Here is an 18,435-nt window from a genome sequence, read left to right on the forward strand (position 1 = left end):
CAACAAGGTGACATGGTTTTGATACGTGGGTCAACAACAAACCTGTAGGATTCAGATAGTGAGCGTGTGTAAGAACAGCCAAACAGGATTCAGATAGTGAGCGTGTGTAAGAACAGCCAAACAGGATTCAGATAGTGAGCGTGTGTAAGAACAGCCAAACAGGATTCAGATAGTGAGCGTGTGTAAGAACAGCCAAACAGGATTCAGATAGTGAGCGTGTGTAAGAACAGCCAAACAGGATTCAGATAGTGAGCGTGTGTAAGAACAGCCAAACAGGATTCAGATAGTGAGCGTGTGTAAGAACAGCCAAACAGGATTCAGATAGTGAGCGTGTGTAAGAACAGCCAAACAGGATTCAGATAGTGAGCGTGTGTAAGAACAGCCAAACAGGATTCAGATAGTGAGCGTGTGTAAGAACAGCCAAACAGGATTCTAGCATGCCGCCAGGCAGCAGTGTTTGGAGAAGTTCAAGTGTCTGCAGTGAAGACACTTCAGCTGCTGAGAGGTTGTGGGGTGTGTGTGTGTGTGCGGGGGGGTAATAAGTAGTGTCCTGTTTTCTATATGCCACTGGCTTGTAAATAGACCTAGAGTGCATTTTCAGCTCCTACAGTTTTTAAACATCTGATCCGTATCTATGGGCGTAGTCGCAGGGAAACCAGGTTCTTCTACTCCACTCACGCAGCTGGGTGGCGTAGTGTGGGAAGCGTAATAGCAGACTTACGTGGGTTTAATGTCTCTGAAACCCTCGTTGCCATGGCTGTGCAGGCGGTTGAAAACTCACCCACCCCCCGACGCAACCCTTAACCCAGGATAGTACAGAAGCACCCTACCCATCAGGTGCCTGTTCCACAGAAAGTCTCTCCCTCTCCCTCTCCCTCTCCCTCTCCCTCTCCCTCTCCCTCTCCCTCTCCCTCTCCCTCTCCCTCTCCCTCAGCAGTCACACTGCAGCGGAATAGGACAGTCCAACACTGAAGATTGCAATAGCAACAGTTCTTTTCTAAGCGCATGAGGTAATAAAAACTAACCTGAATTGAAACTCAAGCCCAAAGCAGCAGACATTTTAACAGAGTAAAAATACTTTCTCAGATGACATTACAGTCTAACAACAGTAACTCCAGTAGCAGAGGATAAGACTGCAGGCAGGGTTTGTCAGAGATAAGCTCACACACACACACACACAGACAGTAAATATGTGCAAACACATGCACCAAAACACCAAAGGGCTCACACACAACACACACGGTTAACCAATCAGAGGTGCTCAACTTGAGAGGACTGTGATGGCCACCAGTCACTCAGCAGGACCGGGACACACATTCTGATATGGCCAATACCAATATATAAATATTCTATTGCTATAGCAATAAGCACTGAGGTCAGAATCTGAACAAGTTATTGTCAAGTAGGTTTACACACTTATTTTGCTTTGGTCTGATGGTGCATCACACACCGTCCAAAGCCAAAACCACACAAGTGGAGGCATTGCTGACTTCCCAAAATATGAATCCATGACTATTCAGACATGGCCTCCTCATGAGTGCTCAGCCTGGAGAGCACAAGCGAGAGATGGAAGGGAGAGAGAGAAAAGGGAGAGAAAGGGGAGTCCCAGGGAATCCCCTCAGTAAAGCACAATCCTGTCCTCGTGGAAAACACAGGCTCTCGCAAACACAGTCAATTTACCTATAGAAACCCCAGAGAGAGAGACAGAGTGAGAGACACAGAGGGAGAAAGGGAGAGACAGAGAGAGAGGGAGGCTGCCTCCATTACTCACCGCAGCAGTCCGGACCTCCAGTAACTCCCCTTCAGTCCTTTTGTTTAGCTGCTTCACCACAGCAGCTGACCCAACCCCCACCCTGCACACAGCTCTAGACTGCAGCCTGCAACTCCCTGGCCGGCCACATCTGCTACCAAGTCTCTAAAACTAACTCATCTGGGAGGATGCCTGCCAGCCCTGCTTCCTCGCAAGCTCTTGTCTGTCTCTCTTGCTCGGTGTGTGAGTGAGCGTGTGTGAGAGCGAGTGTGAGAGCGTGTGTGAGAGCGTGTGTGAGAGCGAGTGAGCGAGCGTGTGTGAGAGCGTGTGTGAGAGCGAGTGAGCGAGCGAGTGAGCGAGCGTGTGTGAGAGCTGTTAGTCCTCCCTCTGAGGGATCAGAGAGAGAGAGAGAGAGAGAGAGAGAGAGACACAGAGAGACAGAGAGAGAGAGACAGAGAGAGACAGAGAGAGAGAGACACACAAAGAGAGAGAGAGACACAGAGAGAGACACAGAGAGAGAGAGAGACACACACAGAGAGAGAGATACAGAGAGAGAGTGACACAGACAGAAAGAGAGAGACACACACACACAGACAAGGACACAGCATCATTGCACAACCGGGAATCGAACCGTAAATCCTCTGATTAATAGCCCGATTCCCTAACCGCTCTGCCATCTGACTCCCATCTGACTCCCAGCAGCAGCAGAAGCGAACCCCCTCCTCAGGACCCCACAACAGGACTGTCAGCTTTCCCCTGTCCTCTCCTGTCCCCCCCACCCCCCCCCCACTTCTCTTTCTTCCTGTTTAACTCACTGTCCTGGGGACCAGTGTTATACAAAGCAGCTTTTAAGCTTCATTTCACTTCTGAGTGAAAAAAACAAAAGGACGGTGGAGACCAGAGGACAGCAGGGTAGACCAGAGGACAGCAGGGTAGAGACCAGAGGACAGCAGGGTAGACCAGAGGACAGCAGGGTAGAGACCAGAAGACAGCAGGGTAGACCAGAGGACAGCAAGGTAGAGACCAGAGGACAGCAGGGTAGACCAGAGGACAGCAGGGTAGAGACCAGAGGACAGCAGGGTAGAGACCAGAGGACAGCAGGGTAGACCAGAGGACAGCAGGGTAGACCAGAGGACAGCAGGGTAGAGACCAGAGGACAGCAGGGTAGAGACCAGAGGACAGCAGGGTAGACCAGAGGACAGCAGGGTAGAGACCAGAGGACAGCAGGGTAGAGACCAGAGGACAGCAGGGTAGAGACCAGAGGACAGCAGGGTAGACCAGAGGACAGTAGGGTAGAGACCAGAGGACAGCAGGGTAGAGACCAGAGGACAGTAGGGTAGACCAGAGGACAGTAGGGTAGAGACCAGAGGACAGCAGGGTAGAGACCAGAGGACAGTAGGGTAGACCAGAGGACAGTAGGGTAGAGACCAGAGGACAGCAGGGTAGAGACCAGAGGACAGCAGGGTAGAGACCAGAGGACAGTAGGGTAGACCAGAGGACAGTAGGGTAGAGACCAGAGGACAGCAGGGTAGAGACCAGAGGACAGCAGGGTAGAGACCAGAGGACAACAGGGTAGAGACCAGAGGAGAGCAGGGTAGAGACCAGAGGACAGTAGGGTAGACCAGAGGACAGTAGGGTAGAGACCAGAGAACAGTAGGGTAGACCAGAGGACAGTAGGGTAGAGACCAGAGGACAGCAGGGTAGAGACCAGAGGACAGCAGGGTAGAGACCAGAGGACAGCAGGGTAGACACCAGAGGACAGCACGGTGCAAGGTAGGATGGGACTCAACTACAACACACACACATGCACGCACAGTACTGTGTGGTGACTTCACTCAGCAGCATGGCCTACATCACTCAGCAGCATGGCCTACATCACAGAACCATAAATGGATCGGTCCCCCTCTCCTGACCCCCTCTCTACTGGTGCAGGAAGCAGGCTGTCAATACTGGCCCAGCACCACCCAGCAGGCTGATTACCCAGCCTGCTAGCACCCACTGGCCTCATACTGATCAGCCACTAACATAGATGTTTCCAGCTCAGATCCAGGTCCAGATGCTAGGCTAGCAGTAGCCACAGAGGTAGCTGTTGGCAACATGAGGAAGGAACGCAACGCTCACAACACCGTCGACCAGCGGAGACAGGATACAAAATCTCCACAATAACACACCAACTCTGTTTAATAAAACCTCAAATGTTCCTGCACAACAAGTCAAGTGAACTCCCTACATCAGAAGAAAACAGAAACACAGAAGTCTAACGAATGAACCATGAGGTGATCTGAGTGGACTGAACTGGTCTGATTTAGTATGTAAAAGACATCAAAACAACAATGCGAGGGTCAGAGCTGGAGTCTGCACACGTGCGGAGGCTAGCTCTTTGTCCTCTGCTGGTGAGGACGGATGATTCAATCCAGCACGTCATCCGCTGACACCAGGGATCCATGGGACCGAGCATGTTACGTGTGAGGTCATCCCTGAGCTCAAGCTCTCATGTGACGTTCCTCAGCAGGCCTGGTGGGGCTCAGGGGGGGCTGGGTCCTCAGCAGGCCTGGTGGGGCTCAGGGGGGGCTGGGTCCTCAGCAGGCCTGGTGGGGCTCAGGGGGGGCTGGGTCCTCAGCAGGCCTGGTGGGGCTCAGGGGGGGCTTGGATCTCTCTGTGGAGAGTTTCTGGGCAGACCTCTGCTGCTGTCAGGAGTTCACAGGAAGAAAAAGAAGATCTCCATCCTCCTGCTCCCCTCACAGCTCACTGTCTCTTCACCAGGGACTGCTGTGTCCTGCCTCCATGCTGCCTCACTCCCTCTTCACCAGGGACTGCTGTGTCCTGCCTCCATGCTGCCTCACTCCCTCCTCACCAGGGACTGCTGTGTCCTGCCTCCATGCTGCCTCACTCCCTCCTCACCAGGGACTGCTGTGTCCTGCCTCCATGCTGCCTCACTCCCTCCTCACCAGGGACTGCTGTGTCCTGCCTCCATGCTGCCTCACTCCCTCCTCACCAGGGACTGCTGTGTCCTGCCTCCATGCTGCCTCACTCCCTCCTCACCAGGGACTGCTGTGTCCTGCCTCCATGCTGCCTCACTCCCTCCTCACCAGGGACTGCTGTGTCCTGCCTCCATGCTGCCTCACTCCCTCCTCACCAGGGACTGCTGTGTCCTGCCTCCATGCTGCCTCACTCCCTCTTCACCAGGGACTGCTGTGTCCTGCCTCCATGCTGCCTCACTCCCTCTTCACCAGGGACTGCTGTGTCCTGCCTCCATGCTGCCTCACTCCCTCCTCACCAGGGACTGCTGTGTCCTGCCTCCATGCTGCCTCACTCCCTCCTCACCAGGGACTGCTGTGTCCTGCCTCCATGCTGCCTCACTCCCTCCTCACCAGGGACTGCTGTGTCCTGCCTCCATGCTGCCTCACTCCCTCCTCACCAGGGACTGCTGTGTCCTGCCTCCATGCTGCCTCACTCCCTCCTCACCAGGGACTGCTGTGTCCTGCCTCCATGCTGCCTCACTCCCTCCTCACCAGGGACTGCTGTGTCCTGCCTCCATGCTGCCTCACTCCCTCTTCACCAGGGACTGCTGTGTCCTGCCTCCATGCTGCCTCACTCCCTCTTCACCAGGGACTGCTGTGTCCTGCCTCCATGCTGCCTCACTCCCTCTTCACCAAGGACTAACATGGCATCACCAACCTACACCCTAGTACTGATGAACTCCAGAGCTCTTTCACCATGACTCAGTGGTAGAGAATAGGCTGTGTGTTTCCAGCTGCTACAAAGAGACTCTTCATCCCTGTCAGCCTCAAGCAGAGACAGACACTTGGACCACACAGATACAAGCACAGGAAGAGCTGGCGTGTAGGAGGAGCAGGACGGAGATGGAGGATGTTAGAGAGAACAGGTTAGATGGAGGATGTTAGAGAGAACAGGTTAGATGGAGGATGTTAGAGAGAACAGGTTAGATGGAGGATGTTACAGAGAACAGGTTTGCATTGTGTTGGCAGCAGTAATATCTTGCTGTAGCCGAGTTATGACGACATGAACCCCTTTAAGATTTCTCACTGTGGAGAGGAGACTGCTTGACATGACTGTAATACACACACACACACACACCCCTCTGCGACAGAAGCCAGGCAGGGGGCTCCAGAGAGCAAGGATCGACACCAGGCACCAGGACAAGGGTAGAGACCTAACCCTAACCCTAACCCTAACCCTAACCCTAACCCTAACCCTAACCCTAACCCATAACTCACCATATGGAAAGTAGTCATTGATTAAAACAATTATGTTATGAGTCACTACATACTTACATCCAAGGCTAGTGGCCATTGGAGCAGGGAGAGAAATTCTGCACTTCAGAATCATGGTGAACTTGTGACATACTGCTGCCCTCTACTGGATGCTAGAGGAACTACAACACCAAGTTTGAAGTGTCTCTCAAGGTGTCAGAGCCCGATACATCATGACCATGCTATTCAGAGGACATTTCCCCCATTAAAAAGACATTTTGAACTTCGCTTGAATAAAATAGTAATTGAATAAAGTGATAGCAGTGCAGCAGCTACTGTATGTAAGCCAAAGATGGCTGTGTGTGTGTGTGTGTGTGTCCGGTCAACATCAGCAGGATCTCCACTGTCACTCACTCACTCACTCACTCACCTGGATGGAGCCAAAGTCCACATTCTCATAGTGGAAGTGAGCACACTCAGCCAGCTGGGGGAAGTGGCCCTTAGTGAAGGACAGCCTGGAACACAGAACCAACAGCTGCTTACACAAGGAGGCTGTCTCACATGCTCACTCAGTCAGCCAGGAGAGCAGGACTGAATTGAATTGAGAGAAAAAGAAATCGAGAAATGAGAGAGAGCGGTCAGGCCAGAGAGAGGAGCAGAGAGAGAGAGGGGCGGGGATTCCCGAGGGGGCGGGGCCTCCCGAGGGGGGCGGGGCCTCCAGAGGGGGCGGGGCCTCCCGAGGGGGCGGGGGCTCCCGACTTACTTCTTGATGTTCTTGACCTTCATGCTGGCCGTGCTGCTGAAGGAGCACAGAGCATGCTCAGTCCTCAACTCTGGGACCTCCGCACTGCGTGCCTGGACACACACACACACACACCATACACACACACACACACCCCCACGTTAGCTAAGAGCAGGACACTCAGTCAGCACCCAGCACTGCGTGTTTACAAACCAGACTGGGGGCGTTACCATGGAGACAGCCTCATTCTTTAAATCCAGCTGAAACTCATCCAAAATGCACTTGGCTTGATACAGAAATTATTAATAATTCCATCCTTTGAAAGAGTAGATGTGTACAGTATATATTTATATATATACACACACACACACACACACAGACAGACACAGAGTATACAGAAAATAATGATGAGAGGATCAATGTATGTGTGTGTGTATTTGGTGTGTGTGTATATGGTGTGTGTATATGATGTGTGTGTATATGGTGTGTGTGCATCACCATGGCGCTGATGGTCTCCTCCCAGTCAGGTCTCTCTCGGGGGTGCACGCTGCGTGGCAGCTCAGGAACAACATCCTCTGTCTCGGGGTGAGCATCTCTCAGACCGCTGCACAGCAGGGAGGGACAGACACTCACACACCTGGGACAGGGCGGAGCTCACTGGGTACATTTCCAATTCTGTAAATCTAAACTTATTTTTCGAGTAAATAAAACATTGTCTTAGCTGTTAAACCCAGTGTTGGTGATGCAGACTCTTGGGTAACCCTAACCCAGAAGCCCAATGGCCAGTGTGTTGTGTGTGCGGGGTTCAGGGAGAGTGTGTACACACACACACACCTCTAGATATGCCCACCAACACACACACACACCTCTAGATATGCCCACCAACACACACACCTCTAGATATGCCCACCAACACACACACACACACACCTCTAGATATGCCCACCAACACACACACACCTCTAGATATGCCCACCAACACACACACATACACACACCTCTCTAGATATGCCCACCAACACACACACACACACACACCTCTAGATATGCCCACCAATGCACACACACACCTCTAGATATGCCCACCAATGCACACACACACCTCTAGATATGCCCACCAACACACACACACACCTCTAGATATGCCCACCAACACACACACACCTCTGGATATGCCCACCAACACACACACACCTCTAGATATGCCCACCAACACACACACACACACCTCTAGATATGCCCACCAACACACACACACACACACACACCTCTAGATATGCCCACCAACACACACACACACACACCTCTAGATATGCCCACCAACACACACACACACCTCTGGATATGCCCACCAACACACACACACCTCTAGATATGCCCACCAACACACACACACACCTCTAGATATGCCCACCAACACACACACACACACACCTCTAGATATGCCCACCAACACACACACACCTCTAGATATGCCCACCAACACACACACACACACACCTCTCTAGATATGCCCACCAACACACACACACCTCTAGATATGCCCACCAATGCACACACACACCTCTAGATATGCCCACCAATGCACAGATGGGACACACACCTCATAAGGGATCTATACAAGGCTGACCTCAAACTGTCAGCACAGATGAAGGTTTGTGTAAGGGCTGTTTGCATTTCCTCTCCAAAACAGAGGGGAGAGAAAGAGATAGAACAACAGTGGAGAGAGAGGGGAGGGAGACAGAAAGAGAGAGAGGAGGGAGAGAGAGAGGAGGGAGAGAGGCAACAACTGAGTGTAAGAGCCCAGTAGAGAGACATGAGGAGTTGTGGATATATTTGTAGCCCTGTTTTGACCAGTACACTCATGACTTTATTCTTTTAAAGGCTGTTCAGGGCTGTTGCAGCACAGTTGCAGAGCAAGCTACATAGGTTGAACACAGGTTCCAGACAGGACCAGGGTTCTACGCTGACAGGACCAGGGTTCTACGCTGACAGGACCAGGGTTCTAGTCTGACAGGACCAGGGTTCTATGCTGACAGGACCAGGGTTCTATTCTGACAGGACCAGGGTTCTACTCTGACAGGACCAGGGTTCTACGCTGACAGGACCAGGGTTCTATTCTGACAGGACCAGGGTTCTACGCTGACAGGACCAGGGTTCTATTCTGACAGGACCAGGGTTCTACTCTGACAGGACCAGGGTTCTACGCTGACAGGACCAGGGTTCTGTTACCAGAAGCAGCTCCACACAGCAGCAACACGCCAGCACTCCTCTCCCTCTATTCAGACCCTCTTCTCTCTGCTGGACTAATATCTAATGTATGCTAAGCTGCTGCTGCCATGGCAACCCCTGCACATGGAGGATTTGGGACAACTTCAATACAGAGAAGGAGAGAGAGTAGGAAAGGAAAGAGTGGAGGATAGAGGGGAGGAGAGTAGAGAGGGGAGGAGAGGAGAGAGGGAGGAGACGAAAGACTGTGGACTGTATTTCAGCTGCAAAAAGGGGACAATTCCTTGAGAATGGTTTTACAGAAATACACACACACATTTTCAGCAAGCTTCCGTCTTTGGAATTAAAAGAAATATTCTACCCACCTCCCAGGAGGGGAGGAGGAAGCGGGGAGGAGGAAGAGGGGAGGAGCAGGAAGCGGGGAGGAGGAAGAGGGGAGGAGGAAGAGGGGAGGAGGAGGAAGAGGAAGAGGGGAGGAGGAAGAGGGGAGGAAGAGAGGAGGAGGAGGAAGAGGGGAGGAAGAGGTAGGTGGAGGAGGAAGAGGGGAGGAGGAAGAGGGGAGGAGGAAGAGGGGAGGAGGAGGAAGAGGGGAGGAGGAGGTAGGTGGAGGAGGAAGAGGGGAGGAGGAAGAGGGGAGGAGGAGGAAGAGGGGAGGAGGTAGGTGGAGGAGGAAGAGGGGAGGAGGAAGAGGGGAGGAGGAGGAAGAGGGGAGGAGGTAGGTGGAGGAGGAAGAGGGGGGGAGGAGGAGGGGAGGAAAAGGGGAGGAGGAGGGGAGATGGAGGGGTGTATGTGTTCTAAGGTCCCACAGTAAAGCAGTCACTGGTAACAGAGCAGACTGAGGGAGGGGGCGTACTGGTGGGCTCTCAGATTCATGGTGTCTGTGTGATACAGAATGAAAAAGGAAATGTGGTCTCACGTGTGTCTTTAAGAAGCCAAGATATGCAGTGTGCATGAAATGCAAGATGTTACTGCCATTCACAAGAATGGGCACATGGTTCTGAGTCAGAGTGCGTGTTGGCATGTGGTTTCAGTCGATGACGTAGCTGCTAGCTGCTATGCTAAATATCAGTTGGAGAAGGGGATAGCTGTTATGCTAACCATCAGCAGGTGAAGAGGGCTAGCTGCTATGCTTGCCGTCAGCAGGGAAGGGGCAATTTTATGTTAAAAATCTGAATGTGGGCTTCCAGCAGGGTTGGTAATCACTGTGTCCAACAACATATAACATTCTCCATACTAACCTTGAAGAGAACTTAGACTTGCCACCATCTGTACACCCCCCCCCCCCCCCCCCCCCCCCCCACACACACACACGTCATTCCTCCTTGTGGAGAAGCAGCAGAGGGCTTTGAACACGCAGAATTCTAGCACAGATGTGTGCACACCCACACATGCTAGTGCAGGAGCCCCCCTGCCCCTCTCCTCCCCCCTGCCCCTCCCCCCCCCCTGCCCCTCCTCCCCCCTGCCCCTCCCCCCCCTGCCCCTCCTCCCCCCTGCCCCTCCTCCCCCCAGCCAGAGGCACTAAGCTGCTGCTGGTTACCTGTCGTCCTTGGTGGAGAAGGAGGCGTCATGGCTGGTGGCTGCTGTGGATCCAGGCAGTCCTGGGCTCCCCGTCGCAGCGCCCACGCCGGACTCCATCATACTGACTCACTGCTAGAGCAGCCTGCCAGGAGGGGGGGAGGAGGGGGGGGAGGAGGGGGGGAGGGGTGGAGGGTTACACGAGTGAGAGGTAGATGAGAGAGCAAGATAAGGGGAGAGGGAATGAGCGAGCAGAAAACGAGAGAAGACGAAATAGGAGATGAGACAGAGCATGAAGGGAGAGGGATGAAGGAGGGAGAGGGATGAAGGAGGGAGATGTTTTAGCTAGTAAGGAAACAGAGAGAGAAAAAGCTTCTGTGACAAGGTGAGGCGAGAAGAGAGGAAGAAGAGGAAGAGAGAAGAGAGGGAAGAGAGGAAGGATGGAGAAGATTTACATGAAAAGCAAGATGAGAGAGGAGAGGGAGGTGAGAAAAACAATCTGTTATTTGGTGTGTATTGCCTGAGGATCTCATTAAAGACAGCAGATGAAACACTAACCTCTACCGTGCTGGACGCAAAAACTCCCCATCAACATCCGTAGATACATATCCATTATCAACATGACAATAAGGTGGCATTTAAATACCTGATTGTGTGTGAAAAGAACGTTTTGAAAGGTTGAATTTGTATTTATTTTGTTAAAGTAACTTTTTATTTTTTCAACATTTCAAAACTGTTTTTTTTTTTAGAACCTTTAAAATTCTCCAGGAATCTTTTTTGACAATATCTCCTCACATATCTAGTCATGGGTGATCAGGATTGTCTTTATTCACAGTTGTCCCAACAAAAATATTTCAGAAAAAAAGTTTCCAACCTTTCAAAATGTTTCTTTCGAACCTTAATTTTTTTTTCTACAAATTCAACCTTTCGAAACATTCTTTTTGAAAATATTTTTTAAACCTTTCAAAGCTTTTTGGGGAACCTTCCAAAACCTGTTTGTTGAACCGTTCCAGTTACATTAGGCAGTGTGGATGGTCCCTGAGAGCAGCACAGCCCATCACACAGTGTGGTAGCAGTCTGGAGGGCCATCAGTAATGGCCTCAGCATGATATCCCCATCCAGTACTGTGGGATGACTGCTACTACACTACAGCTCCAAACTCAAGCCGTTTGAAGTGGACAGGTTGGAGGATGAAAGAGGGGCTGTGCATATCTCCACGGTTCTCCATGTTCTGCACACCAACACACACATCCTCTGGGGCCTCCAGTGATGTTCAAAGCATCAGTCTCTAACCCTAACCAGTCTCTAATACAGACAGACAGACAAGGGAGAGAGGCACCATCAGTCTCTAACCCTAACCAGTCTCTAATACAGACAGAGGCACCATCTATGCCTCATGAACCACTGTCTAGGTAGTGGAGAAAAACTACATGATGGATTCTGTTGCATTTCAAAACCAAAAGCAGGTAATGTTTCACCAGGATTCAAATGATGAAACATTCATATTTAGCAGGAGGGGCATACTACATGTGGGGTGTGTCTACAAAGTTCTGATGTATCAGCATTCTGGCAGCTTCTGTCTATGTCTAATACTAGCCCATCATCACGTCAGCTTATACCATGAGCTGCAGAAGATTCAGCACTGTCTCTCTCTCAGTCTCTCTCTCTCTCTGTCTCTCTCTGTCTCTCTCTCTGTCTCTCTCTCTCTGTCTCTGTCTGTCTCTCCCTCTCTGTCTCTCTCTCACCTTCTGTCTCCCACACACAGAAGCATTTCCATTTCAGTCAAATTAGGATGAGCAGAAGAATGAGGAGCCTGTCTCACTGGTGACTCATCGCTCATGCTGCCTGTTCAACACAGCAGGAGGAACAGCCCCCCCCCCCCCACACACACATCTTCTGTCTCACTCTCTGTCTGTAGGTCTGTCTCTCTCTGTCACCGTCTCTCTCACTATCACACATTCCTCTCTCTCACTCTCCTCTCTATAACACTGGGTGGCTATTCTAGACTGTAACTGGTACAGCATTTATGACCTGAGATCTTAATGTATGTTTTTACACCAGGTTGAGTTCTGCTGTGGGCAGGAAACCCCAGACAGTGAGACAGAGTGGTAGTCATGTGATCAGCCCAGACAGTGAGACAGAGTGGTAGTCATGTGATCAGCCCAGACAGTGAGACAGAGTGGTAGTCATGTGATCAGCCCAGACAGTGAGACAGAGTGGTAGTCATGTGATCAGCCCAGACAGTGAGACAGAATGGTAGTCATGTGATCAGCCCAGACAGTGAGACAGAGTGGTAGTCATGTGATCAGCCCAGACAGTGAGACAGAGTGGTAGTCATGTGATCAGCCCAGACAGTGAGACAGAGTGGTAGTCATGTGATCAGCCCAGACAGTGAGACAGAGTGGTAGTCATGTGATCAGCCCAGACAGTGAGACAGAGTGGTAGTCATGTGATCAGCCCAGACAGTGAGACAGAGTGGTAGTCATGTGATCAGCCCAGACAGTGAGACAGAGTGGTAGTCATGTGATCAGCCCAGACAGTGAGACAGAGTGGTAGTCATGTGATCAGCCCAGACAGTGAGACGGAGTGGTAGTCATGTGATCAGCTGGCCCTTCCTCCTTCCCTGATGAGTGGGACGTCACGTGTCCACGGGCAGCACCTGTCCTCTCTGCCCTCCCCTCCTCCAGCCTGCCAGGGGGCTGACAACAGCCTGGTGCAGGGCTAACCAGTAGGTTATCGTGACAGCCCTACTAACCAGCCAACAGCTTCACATTGTTGTGTTCTGGCTGGAAATTCAGATCCTATCAGCCAGGCAGTTCATGGTTCACAGCTGTTGACCCACACTCCCTGGTGAGTCAGAGTAGACAGACACCTGAGAAACAGGAGGAATCACATACCCCCTTTCCACCAAAGTGAACCGGGAGCTAGTTCAGAGCTGGTGCTAGAGCCAGTTTGGAGCTGGTTCAAGAACGGAGCTTACTAAGAACCGGTTTGCTTTTCCACGGGCGATAGCCACCACATTACGTCACTGTATACGTCTCATATTTCCAAGCAACGCTAGCGCGGTAGCGCCAAACACAACATCAACAATGGCGGACGTTTTGTTGGAGTCGTAGTAAGTCGGAGCAAATTGACAAATTAGCAGTTTCATCAATAAAATAAGCACATTTTCAGCAACTACACTGCCCACTTCTCGATACATTTTCATTCAGATTCTGATTTACAAGTACCGTTTAGCTGAAATATGAATTGTAAAAACTTAGAGCAATGGCGGCCAAAGCGTTTTGTTGGTCACGTAACCCCGCCCCAAGCGGTTCTTTATTGGTTCGTAAACTAGACCAGCTCCGAAGTGGTGCTCGTTGCGAACCACGTACAAACCACTTTTCCAGTTCCCAGTCTGTCGAAAGAGGAAGAATTGGTTCGCAATTAGGCACCGGCTCCGAACTGGCACCCAAAATGCGTTGGTGGAAAAGGGGTAACAGTGCCCTGGAGCTGGAGTCTGGAAGAGGGATAATAGGGAGATCTGGAACTAGTAACATAACTTTGCATAGACATTTGCCTTATCAGTTTTATGGCAGCAATTTACAACAATATCAATAAGTGATATCTGGCTCAGAGGTATAACACAGTAACTTGTTTTGAGTGTTTACTCAAATATGATCTCAGATAAAGTAGGCAAACATGTGTGACGTGTGAATATTTTTGTATTCTTCGTTTGGGCCAATGAATGTGCTTGCACTTTGTATCAGCTGTCTGTCCTACGTGACTAACGTCCCTGTTGAAAGCTGCTTCCCTAACCCTAACCCTAAAGCTGCTTCCCTAACCCTAACCCTAAAGCTGCTTCCCTAACCCTAAAGCTGCTTCCCTAACCCTAACCCTAAAGCTGCTTCCCTAACCCTAACCTGCTTCCCTAACCCTAACCCTAAAGCTGCTTCCTCAGTCCCCACAGGCCCTCGGAAGGTCCATAAAAACAAACCAAAAAAAACTAGCAGCACACACACTGCCTACACACACACCCTACAGTAGCAGCACACACTGCCTACACACACACCCTACACTAGCAGCACACACACACCCTACACTAGCAGCACACACACCCTACACACACACCCTACACTAGCAGCACACACACACCCTACACTAGCAGCACACACTCCCTACACACACACCCTACACTAGCAGCACACACACACCCTACACTAGCAGCACACACACACCCTACACTAGCAGCACACACTCCCTACACACACACCCTACACTAGCAGCACACACACACCCTACACTAGCAGCACACACTCCCTACACACACACCCTACACTAGCAGCACACACACACCCTACACTAGCAGCACACACTCCCTACACACACACCCTACACTAGCAGCACACACACACCCTACACTAGCAGCACACACTCCCTACACACACACCCTACACTAGCAGCACACACACACCCTACACTAGCAGCACACACACACCCTACACTAGCAGCACACACACACACCCTACACTAGCAGCACACACACACCCTACACTAGCAGAAACATCACAGAGAAGGGGGCTGTTTTGGTGCTGCTCAGGTATCTGCACTGTGGTTTCCACACAGTTTCACACAATGTTGCCAAAGCAGCTCTGAATGAGCCTGTCCCTTTGTGAGAGCTGCATTATTATCCCAGCTCTGCCCTGGTAGGCCCGGCCTGGCAAAGCGCCAGCACTCTCCTCTCAATGAAGGAATTGTTTACGGGGGAATGGAATCCCAGCAGGGAATTCCAGGGCATCCTTAGAAGCCTGTTAATGTGTGAGTCTGGGAGCAGACAGTGAGGATGCCAATGGTGTATTTAATGAACATGCAGGGGGGTCGTCCCACACAGCAACCCTCAGGATCCAGGTCAAGGGTCAGGGGTCACGCTGCCTTTGTGCAGAGCAGCAGAGGCCTCCAGGGTCTTAGAGAGAGCAGAGGCCTCCAGGGTCTTAGAGAGAGCAGAGGCCTGGCCACACACGCTACGCCCTCAGCAGAAAGGATGGCTGCATTACATAACAGAGAAGCTCAACAGAGAGGATGGTCTTTTCAGGATGTCAAATAGTATAGGGGGTTATTGGCATTAAAATATGATTTAGTCAGGCTGCTGTTTGCACAGACCGTCTATCTGAAATAACCCTTCTGGTGTACCTCTCTCCCAGCCCCCTGTAGACTGACCTGAACAAGTCTTCTATCCCTGGTCTCTGTTAATGCTCCCCATTTCAGATGGCAGGTAGAATCCTTCCCTGGAGTTTGTTCAGGAGTCTGGGAACATGACGTGATCTCTGTGTCACTCTGGTCATGTCTACAGAACCCTCCAACATGTTTCCTACAATAAAACAGCCATTACTCAGGGTTTTGCTCATACTAGTTGAGATAACCCTTTTAACAGACTAGTTACACGGCCTTGTTTACAACCAGAGGCAGGTCTCGAGTGTGTCCAGAAACGCAGGCTGGTTAAGCACCACTGACTTTAACAAGTACTTCCTAGTTCCTCATCATCGGTAAACATCTGATGTCACACTGTGGATGAGGCAGAAATAAGTGATGTTGAGTCTTGAGAAACATTCAGAGGGAAGAAAAGAGTCCAGGATCAATCATCCTAATGGCTCCAGGCAGAACAGACACACTGACCTCGATACCCCAGGAGATACCAGCGCCTCCACTCAAGGGCGATGACAGCCCCAACACCAAACACTAAACACAGAATCCCACAGCAACAAAGCATCTTTCTAGTTACACAACACCTCAGACATGCCTGGGCAACATCAAACCAGATCATATATTGTATCCTGTAATAACTTGAGATATTCTGAGCACAGGGACCAGCCCACATGACTACCTCAGCTCCAGTTCTGGATTCTTCAACACCATGGTAACGTGAATGTGGCTCTCCTCCGGGGTTTGCGGCAACTGATGACGAAATCCACTGGTTCAGAAATCAGGTCATTTAAAACAAACTGAAGAAACTCCTGAAAACATGCATCCACTGGAGCTGGCCACTAATCTTGAATTAATAACTTAAATTTGATCACCATTATGAAGTTAATCTTCCACAAAAATCCTCCTTTTGTTCAGAGCTATAAAGTTAACAACAAAGTTAGTACAGCTCACAGCAAGCAAGTGCCACTACGCTGCTTCACTGACTTATTAGGCACATATAGACTTATTTAGAAATATCTGCTGCATTTCTGTCACCATAATCAAAATCCCAACCACTTTACAGTTCTTCACCAGAGCTGCATTCTGGTCCTCGACTGAAGAGTTTCTGCATCTGACCTGAAACTAATTTCAGGCGGCAGACGTTGTGAGTAGCAAGGCAGGGACTTCTGAGTCCAGCTCCATAACAGCATGACATTCATCAGCTCTTTATGGACTGCACTGACTGCCTGTTTTAAATAACCTGCTGGCTGCTGCCTATAAATACATGAGGAGAAGCAGGCAGATGTAGAGTTGTTGGTGAACACCCTGACCTCGGCTCCACCCTGCCCTCCACCCTAACCCTCCACCCTGCCCTCCACCCTAACCCTCCTCCCTGCCCTCCTCCCTGCCCTCCTCCCTGACCTCCACCCTGCCCTCGGTTCCACCCTGCCCTCCACCCTGCCCTCCTCCCTGCCCTCCACCCTGCCCTCCTCCCTGCCCTCCACCCTGCCCTCCACCCTGCCCTCCACCCTGCCCTCCTCCCTGCCCTCCTCCCTGCCCTCCTCCCTGCCCTCCACCCTGACCTCCTCCCTGCCCTCCACCCTGCCCTCCTCCCTGACCTCGGCTCCACCCTGCCCTCCACCCTGACCCACAGCTACAAGAGACTGTGACAGGTGAGGAGCAGAAGCTGACTTGGCCAGTTAATTGGGGATCAACACTGATTCAGTTAATTGGGGATCAACACTGATTCAGTTAATTGGGGATCAACACTGATTCAGTTAATTGGAGATCAACACTGATTCATATTTGCCAAATATCAACAACCAATATCTGTGTTTGAGTCACATAAAGGCTATTATAATAACCTGAAACAATCGACAGGGTACCCTCAATTTATGAAAAGCAATTATCTATAAATACATGGATCACATTTCATCAACAAGATTAACAGGTAAACGGATGAATACATATACATAAGAACTTCAAACCAGAGAGCACTTTACAAGATCAGTTTATGACCTAAACCTTGTAAACAAGAGCCTCGTAAACAACTATAATTCACCATTAAACAGTAACGGGAACTAAACTCATCGATAGTTATTCAGAGTCTGTGAAATGTCTGTATGAGCCATCTTGTTTATGGAGACACATAAAGCAGATTGAATCAGTGACCAGTGAGCAGCATGCAGTCAAGGTGACAGTGTTACAGAACCAAACACGATGCTTCCTGTTTTCACGAGGCTACTGTGGAAGGAGGGATGTGCTGAGATCATGTTTGCATGAGTTATACTTATTTCAAAGAGCAGAAAAAGATTCCAGAACACAAATTACTCCAAACAATACATAATCATTCCAAAGGAATAACAGACAGGCAGTAGGCTAATGCCCTAGGTATCCCACATTACCAGTACAATAAACCAATGGTGTATTACAAATAACCCACTCAGGCAGTACTGCTGCACAGAAATCATCAGTGGACCAAACATTCTCATTACATTCAGCAGCGGTGGTGTATCGATCCCTGATAAAATATTGATTTGCAGCCATTGGTGCGGTTCAGTTCGAGACAGATTGGTGTCATGGACTGAACATTTTTGCAATACAAGATACGATACATTGTATCCCAGCAGACCATGGAAATGCAGCAAAATAAAACACATTTTACACGTTTAATCAAAGCTGTGCTTACTTATGTCCCTTAAGACATGACCAAGTAAAACACACATTATTTGTTAAAATAGCTAGGCTATACATCAACAAAAATCCAACATCATAATCCCAACAGGTTTTTGCCCATTTGTGAAAAATTCAGATTCTATGTCTTA

The 18,435-nt window shown here is 50.4% G+C and overlaps 1 protein-coding gene across 2 annotated transcripts in view; it reads right to left on the bottom strand.

Annotated features, from left to right (window-relative positions):
- The window catches only part of arhgap32b (Rho GTPase activating protein 32b), a 34,784-nt gene extending 24,189 nt beyond the window's left edge, over positions 1 to 10,595 (bottom strand). The window contains exons 1-4 of one of the 2 annotated variants that reach the window (XM_047043301.1): positions 10,473 to 10,595; positions 7,205 to 7,343; positions 6,728 to 6,819; positions 6,395 to 6,479 (exon numbers count right to left, since the gene is read on the bottom strand). In XM_047043301.1, coding sequence (XP_046899257.1) covers positions 6,395 to 6,479; positions 6,728 to 6,819; positions 7,205 to 7,343; positions 10,473 to 10,573 — 417 coding nt within the window. In that variant the 5' untranslated portion in view covers positions 10,574 to 10,595. Of the gene's footprint in view, positions 1 to 1,771; positions 2,004 to 6,394; positions 6,480 to 6,727; positions 6,820 to 7,204; positions 7,344 to 10,472 lie in introns of those variants that run through there. The other variant, XM_047043302.1, reaches the window with a different exon arrangement.
- Between the last annotated feature and the right edge of the window lie 7,840 nt (positions 10,596 to 18,435).

This window comes from Hypomesus transpacificus, chromosome 20 (genome assembly GCF_021917145.1).
Source record: "Hypomesus transpacificus isolate Combined female chromosome 20, fHypTra1, whole genome shotgun sequence".
Classification (NCBI taxonomy): Eukaryota; Metazoa; Chordata; class Actinopteri; order Osmeriformes; family Osmeridae; genus Hypomesus; species Hypomesus transpacificus.